Source organism: Vitis riparia, chromosome 2 (genome assembly GCF_004353265.1).
Source record: "Vitis riparia cultivar Riparia Gloire de Montpellier isolate 1030 chromosome 2, EGFV_Vit.rip_1.0, whole genome shotgun sequence".
Lineage (NCBI taxonomy): Eukaryota > Viridiplantae > Streptophyta > Magnoliopsida > Vitales > Vitaceae > Vitis > Vitis riparia.
Window position 1 is genome coordinate 10,183,908 of NC_048432.1, and position 8,151 is coordinate 10,192,058.

An 8,151-nucleotide genomic window follows, 5' to 3' on the forward strand; every position below is an offset into this window, starting at 1 on the left:
GACCCCCATAGGGACACGGGTGAAATGCAAAGTCACCCAGGCTAGCAGACGAACACAAAGGCTCTAATCCTAAAAGAAAAACACATCTCAAAGCGCCTCTGAAGCTACACTAAGGATCCAGGCTCCCTCTAAAACGTCTCCAACAGTGACTCGAAGAACCAATGTCAAAGGTGAGTAACGGTCGAACCACCCTGGAGTACGAGATGAATACGCAATAAGCACCGGGTAACGAAGTGAGGAAGTTGAGAATAATTGCAAATCCATGAAGGCGAGACGTGCAATGCCAGAGAATATGAATGCTAGGAGCTGCGACTCTGGATGATGAAACTGACCCTAAACGCTAAACTGAGAAAAACGACGGCTCTGGAAGCCAAACCAAAAGCCAACTCTAAACACTGAACTGAGAAAATAATAGCTCTGGAAGCCTAACCAAAAAAACTAACTCTAAACACTGAACTGAGAAAATAATAGCTCTGGAAGCCTAACCAAAAAAACTAACTCTAAACCCTAAACTGAGAAAATAATAGCTTTGGAAGCCTAACCAAAAAAACTAACTCTAAACCCTAAACTGAGAAAACAACAGCTCTAGAAGCCAAACCAAAAAAGCTAACTCTAAACACTAAACTGAGAAAGTAACAGCTCTGGAAGCCTAAACAAGACGACAGTAATGGCTTTGGAAGCCTAAACAAAACGACAGAGATGGCTCTGGAAGCCTAAACAAGATGACAGAAATGGCTCTGGAAGCCTAAACAAGATGATGGTAATGGCTCTGGAAGCCTAAACGAGATGACAGAAATGGCTCTGGAAGCCTAAACGAGATTACGGTAATGGCTCTGGAAGCCTAAACAAGATGACAGAAATGACTCTGGAAGCCTAAACGAGATGACGGTAATGGCTCTGGAAGCCTAAACAAGACGACAGTAACAGCTCTGGAAGCCTAAACAAAACGACAGAGATGGCTCTAGAAGCCTAAACAAGATGACGGTAACGGCTCTAGAAGCCTAAACAAGACGACAGTAACAGCTCTGGAAGCCTAAACAATACGACGGTAATGGCTCTGGAAGCCTAAACAAGACGACAAAATTGGCTTTGGAAGCCTAAACAAGATGACAGAAATGGCTCTGGAAGCCTAAACAAGACGACGATAATGGCTCTGGAAGCCTAAACAATACGACGGTAATGGCTCTAGAAGCCTAAACAAGACGACAAAAATGGCTCTGGAAGCCTAAACAAGACGACAGTAACAGCTCTGGAAGCCTAAACAATACGACGGTAATGGCTCTGGAAGCCTAAACAAGACGACAAAAATGGCTCTAGAAGCCTAAACAAGATGACAGAAATGGCTCTGGAAGCCTAAACAAGATGACGGTAATGACTCTGGAAGCCTAAACAATACGACGGTAATGGCTCTGAAAGCCTAAACAAGACGACAAAAATGGCTCTGGAAGCCTAAACAAGATGATAGTAATGGCTCTGGAAGCCTAAACAAGACGACGGTAGGGGGATGCCCTAGGTGATAACTCATAAAGATTAGCAAATGGGTCTGCCAATCATGAAATCAACACGAGACATGGCAAATCCAAAGAGAAGGGTGTATGACCCGGTAGGAAAAGCGATAAAGGGGGTATGCCCCAGTGTGATGACTCACAAAGATCGAGAAACAGATCGAGCAGTGTGGAAGTATGCAAAAGGCCTAACAAACTCAAGGATGGGGGTATGCCCTAGTGTGGCATGCTGCTGCAAATCTCAATCCGTTGGGAATGGCTGAACGGGACTCTACGAGTCTCGAACGACGCTCTACTGAGAGCTCATATCGCTGAAGAGCTTAGGAATAATGGTCAGTGAGGCGAATACAATATATCTCAGCCGAGTAATGGAAGCTGTGATGGACATGTGAGAGAGCGATCAACTCCATGGCTAAATGAGGGAAATATGCCCCAGTATGGCATCAGATGTATCCGATCTGCCCTGATGACCCGAGAATAACACCATGGGGATGCATAAAAGATCTAATGTATACCGCACTGAAATGATGACGTGGGAATCCAGGCACTCAACATAACTTCGTCTCAGAACCACGACTATATCAAAGAGTAAGAATCTGGCTAAACGACTCAAAAGAAGCTCCTCGGAGTATCAGGACAAAATGAAAATCAATCATCAACCTGGCGTATATCTCACAACCAGGGCTGATCATGCAAATCAGTGGGGATCCACACATCTCTACCGAAATGAGGAATATGCCCCAGTGTGGCATCGAAATGTGACAGGTCGGAAAACCAGATGTGCTCGAATCATCTGTCATCGAATGTGTGATCTAAGTCAACCATGTCTACAACTGAATCAAACCCACAAATCAAAGTGACGTCCCTCAGAAGGAAGCATGACGACATCCAAGCGTCTAAAAGTGCGGGCCTGGCAAAGTGGCTCTCGATAAGCTCCACTAAGGAGTCATCATGAGGATAGCGAATATATCATCATCTCTGCATACATCTCGCAAATAAGGATAAGCGCGCAACTCCCTCATGATCCGTAAATCTCATCCGAACGGAAATATGCCCCTGTATGGCATCAAAATGTATGATATGTATGAGATCAGATAGCATGGAATCATCTATCCTCGAACATGTGACCTCTGCGAAGATCCATAAAGATCCTCCGAAACGGAATATGCCCCAGTATGGCATCTGACGTGCGACAAATCAGGAAAAACAGGTGACCTCGAATCATCCCTCATCAAACATGTGATCCTGGTAGTCCAAACACGGCTGAAACGAATCTAAACATCAAAGAAGTGTCTCCTAGAAGAAGATGCATGACAAATATCTAAATGTCAATCGAATCTCAGACACCTGTCCATATAGAAGCTGTAGAAGACGATATCCGATCCCATGGCCTCAGGGTGGTCTTAAAACACGGAACGTAACGTAGGCTAGGGTGATAGGGTGATAGAAACGAAGGGAAACTAAGCTCAAATACCCGATGATCAAAACTCATGCCCTCATGTATGAAATGCAATAAGTATAGTAAATCCCGTGAGCCATGGACCCAATGGTGCCTAATGTGAACATAGTGTCGATGATGAGACAAATGAAACAGAACAAACTGATAATGAGATGAATAATGGCGATGTGAAGAGAATATCAAACCCGAAAATGGGTCACTGTAAGAAAAAGCTAAAATATGGAATGAAAACGATGAATCAGGAGTGAAAACAAAGGTGATGATGATGAAGCATTGAACATGAGAATGAGTGCTAATCCGCTCAAATCAAATATGCAGGGAAGTCATGTCAATAATGAATGCAATGATGGAATGGACGATGACCCAGAGTTCCTAAGAGAAAGTCACTCATCTCACTCTCAAAACATATGACAAAAATGAATACAAAGAATGAAAGGTCCCGGGAAGCTCACATACGAATTCCCGCCAACAAACATGATCAATCAGATGACCCTCGAACATCAACATACACAATGATAGAAAATAAATACACATAAGCGTTTCTTTTTCTTTTTTTTTTACATACGTATACATGCTCTGAACGCAAACCAAGAAATCCCAAAGATGACGTCAAAAAAGGATAACATACTCTCAAATGTCAATGTAACATGAACTCTCTCTGATGATGTGACTTTCTCAAACTAAGGATCCCTGGACCAACGTCCGTAGGATAGATAGTGGAAATGACATGACTACCTTCCATGTAGTGAACTGAGGAGGATCACCACTCGGGGTGGAAGAAAATGATGCAAATGAGCAGTAGATAGGATAAACGAAATGAGATGAATAACACAACCAATGAGGTGAGATGAAAATGAAGTGATGAAATCATATAGAGAATATAATGAGGAGAATGCACCCCCAGGTCCAAGGCTCATGAAACTCCTAAACAATGTATGTATACACTAGAGGGTCCCTAACCCGGTGAAAAAGCGTGAGCAAGGCAACAAGAAAGAAAGGTTATAATGCGCGTGCGAGGCTCAATGGGGTAGCAATGGTCTATATATATCAAAAGGGGAATAAAGGGATATAGCTAACCGAAATGATGGCCACCCATCTTGCGACCATGGACTCAAACATAGTACCTCTTTAGCTGATCCACATTGGTCGGCTCTGAGAACTGGTTACCATCTAAATCCATCAGCCATGCAACGCCCTCTGGAGTTAACTCCCTGATGAAATAAGGTCCGCTCCAACTGGGTCTGAACTTCCCTCTCGGATCTCTGATCAATCCTCTGATGACTCTCAAGACTAAGTCACCTACATGTAGTGGTCTAGGCTTGACCCGCTTTTTGAAAGCGTGGGCCATCTTCCTCCGATATGCACGAACATGGTCTGCTGCTCTCAATCTCCTCTCATCTAGGAGATTGAGCTGATCAAATCGAGCCTGAGCCCAATCCGTCTCAGGAATCTGCTGCTCTAGTGCTACTCTCAATGATCCCATCTCAATCTCAACGGGTAGCACTGCCTCCATGTCGTATACCAATGAATAGGGTGTGGCTCCTGTAGAGGTGCGAAAAGAAGTCCGATATGCCCACAATGCGAAAGGGAGCTTCTCTGACCAATCCCGAGAAGTCTCAACCATCTTCCGCAATATCCTCTTGATATTCTTATTCGCGGCCTCTACTGCCTCATTCGTCTGCGGCTTGTACGCAGACGATCTATGATGCCGAATGCCGTATCTCTGTACTAAGGTATCAACCTCTCCTCTGAAATGTACCCCTCTATCTGAAATCAACTCATGAGGGACTCCATAGCGACAGATGATGTGTAATCTGATGAAACCAGCGACTCCAGCTGATGTCAATCTCGCATATGAGGCGGCCTCCACCCACTTGGTGAAGTAATCGATGGCGACCAGGATGAACTCATGACCACTGGAAGATTTCGGCGAAATCTTCCCGATGATGTCAATACCCCATACGGAAAATGGCCATGGCAAAGTAAGTGCATGCAACTCGAAGGGCGACACGTGAATGAGATCTCCGTGTATCTGACACTCGGGACATCTCTGGACGAACTGGCAACAATCCGTTTCCATAGTCAACCAGAAATAGTCGGTCCTCATGATCTTACGGGCCAACATATGCCCTCCCATGTGTGGTCCGCAGACTCCAGCATGAACCTCTCGCATCACTCTATCGGCAGAGGCCCGGTCCAAACATAATAACAACATCCATCAGGTGATCGTCTATATAACGTCTCGCCACAAATCACAAATCGGGCAGCCAACTGTCTCAATGCTCTCCTATCCTTGGCCGTGGCGCCTCAAGATATACGCCGAGTCTCAAAAAGTGATATATGTCATGGTACCAAGGCAAACCATCATCTATCTCCATATCATCAATCAGACAACAGTATGCAGGAGCAGATCTCGACTANAGGTGGTTTGAATACAAGTACAAGAAAAAAATTCCCCTACGCATATGTCTGTCAAGTGTTCGGTTGATGGTTGTCCTTGGAAGATAACAGCTCACGCTGTCGAGGGAAATGTCATCTTGCGAGTTCATACTTACCAAGTGAATCATAATCATATAGCTCAGGATGAGTGTTCATCTAAGGTGAAGGTTTCTTCAAAGAGAGGTGCGGTTGTTGTTGAAGATGTGTTTAGAACCACTCCAGACTATCTTCCCCGTCAAATTTGTAAGGATTTTGAACGTGATCATGGGGTTCAATTGACATATAACCAAGCATGGCACCTTAAAGAGAAGGCAAAAGAGCGCATATATGGAGTACCACGCGACTCTTACACGTTTCTCCCTTGGTTATGCCATAGGCTAAGAGAAATAAACCCGGGCACAATTGCGGAGTACACTTCCCAAGAAGGTCACTTCATGCAATTGTTCATTGCCCATGCATTTTCAATTCAAGGGTTCATCATGGGGTGTCGACCTGTATTGGCTATTGATTCTTGCCACCTAAGCGGTCCATATAAGGGAGCTCTTTTGTCTGCCATTGCATATGATGCAGATGATGGAATGTTCCCGCTAGCCCTTGGTGTGGTAAGTTCAGAAAATTATGAGGACTGGTATTGGTTTTTGGATAAATTAAAGGGGTATTAGATGGTAAAGAAGTTGTTATTATATCAGATAGACATCAGGGAATCTTGCGTAGTGTTTCGGAGTTGTTTGGGACAGGAAATCATGCATATTGTTATCGCCATGTTAAGGAAAACTTTTCTAGCTTCTTCAATAAGCAAAACATTCGAGGAAAGAAAGGGAAAGAAGATGCTTTGCTACTTTTGGACAGCATTGCGTATGCTAGGTTGGAAATAGACTACAATGAGGCATTTGAAAAACTTGTGCGCTTCAATGAGAACCTAGCAAAATGGGTTGCGGAAAACAATCCCGAACATTGGGCAATGTCAAAGTTTGTTAAAAAGCGATGGGATATAATGACAACTAACATTGCAGAGGCGTTCAATGCGTGGTTAAGAGAAGAGCGTCACCAAACAATTTATACTTTATTGTTAATGCACATGGATAAACTTGTAGCCATGTTGGACACCCATATGCGTGCTACACAAAAGTGGAAGAGCGTGGTCGGACCGAAAACTGAAGAGAAGTTAATGTCAAATATCGTGAGGTCTGGTCCGATTAGTGTGCTACCCTATTTGGGAGGGACGTTTAAGGTGTTTACTGGAGAGGTTTATTTGGTTGTCGATATGAATCAACGTACGTGTACTTGCATGACATGGCAAATGTCCGGTTTGCCATGTGCACACGTATGTGCTGTCATCCGCACACTGAGACACGACGTGTATGACTATATTGACCCATGTTTTCATGTCTCCATGCAAGATTTGATTTACTCGGGTCAGTTTCAACCATTACCAACACACAACATGCCGAAACTTTGTGACGATGGGAGTTTGCAAGATTGCGCGGGCAACACCTTTCCTGCTTTCCAACCCCCTCATGTGAGACGTCCTCCAGGAAGACCCCGACAAAGGCGCATTGAATCACAGTTTTCTCATAAGAGAGCAATTCATTGCTCTCGATGCAATGGAATAGGTCACAACCGCTCTAAATGTAATAATCCGTTGCCGTGACATTTGCATTTTATTTGGTTGTACAATTTCCTCTTTTGTATCATTCCATATATTCTGTTGTATGGTATATGGTATGGGGTTGTTGATTCTCGTTTTTATGTATTGCCCTATTTATAGGCACCATGCACTTTTTTGGAATTTTTCTTATTTAGAGTTGCTTTCAGTAACCAACTTAATTGAAAGTGCACTTTCAATGTGGTTTCTTTTTAGTTGTTATTTAATTCCATCTATGTGTCTACATTATCGAGCATTTCTTATTTGGAGCCTCATTAAGGATGACAATTTCTGTTACATTATTTTACGTATAGGGGTGACAAATTTTTTTTTTCAATAAAGCGAGACTTCCCCTATATTTATTTCCAAGTTGTGAATTAGTCCTCTTATCGCATTATGTTCTTGTTGCACCTATTTCAATGTCCCATCAATTTCTAAGACGTCATAAAAATTGTCTTTCAATTTGTCTGAATTAGATATACTTGTTACACACGTTGTCCATATGGTTATTATCTACTAATTTATATGGTTGCTGGTTGGATAATCGATCATACACGTGTTTGCTTCCAAACTGTAAGCGTTTTCCTAAAATGTCATATTGTTATGTATTTAATTTATTTTTTCCTTACAACTATGATTATGGAACACCATTACCAAATTAATCAAACATATTAATTGTCGAAATAGTCAATTGACCTTTCCCTTTATTATTAGTTTCCCCAGGTCATCAATAACTGCTATAACACCCATTTCCAGGTGCCCGTTATTCCAAGGTTGAAGCTTACAACAATCATTTCATTCTTCTATGGCCACTACTGAGGTGATGCATTCTTTCTTGTTTTTAAATATTGATAACTTATTTCGGATATTTCATATTTTGATCAACTTACGACCTATAGTTTTTTTTATGTTAAAGATTGAATTACATAAACATCCAATTGTAAATTATGAATCCACATGAATATGTTTGTTTGTTCATTCAATTTTATTGCTTTATTCACTACGTTTACATATTCCTATTGATGTTAATTTTTCTTATATATAATTCATGGTGTAAACTACTAATGACCTCCACCATTTCAATGCAGTCCACCAGATTGTCT

General features: G+C 42.4%; 1 protein-coding gene across 1 annotated transcript; it reads left to right on the forward strand.

Moving 5' to 3' along the window:
* Positions 1-5,882: 5,882 nt before the first annotated feature.
* On the forward strand, positions 5,883-7,054 carry LOC117930310. The gene is made up of 2 exons (XM_034850901.1): positions 5,883-6,031; positions 6,118-7,054. Exons 1-2 carry the CDS (start codon positions 5,883-5,885, stop codon positions 7,052-7,054), a joined length of 1,086 nt encoding a protein of 361 aa, XP_034706792.1.
* The last annotated feature ends 1,097 nt before the right edge of the window (positions 7,055-8,151 follow it).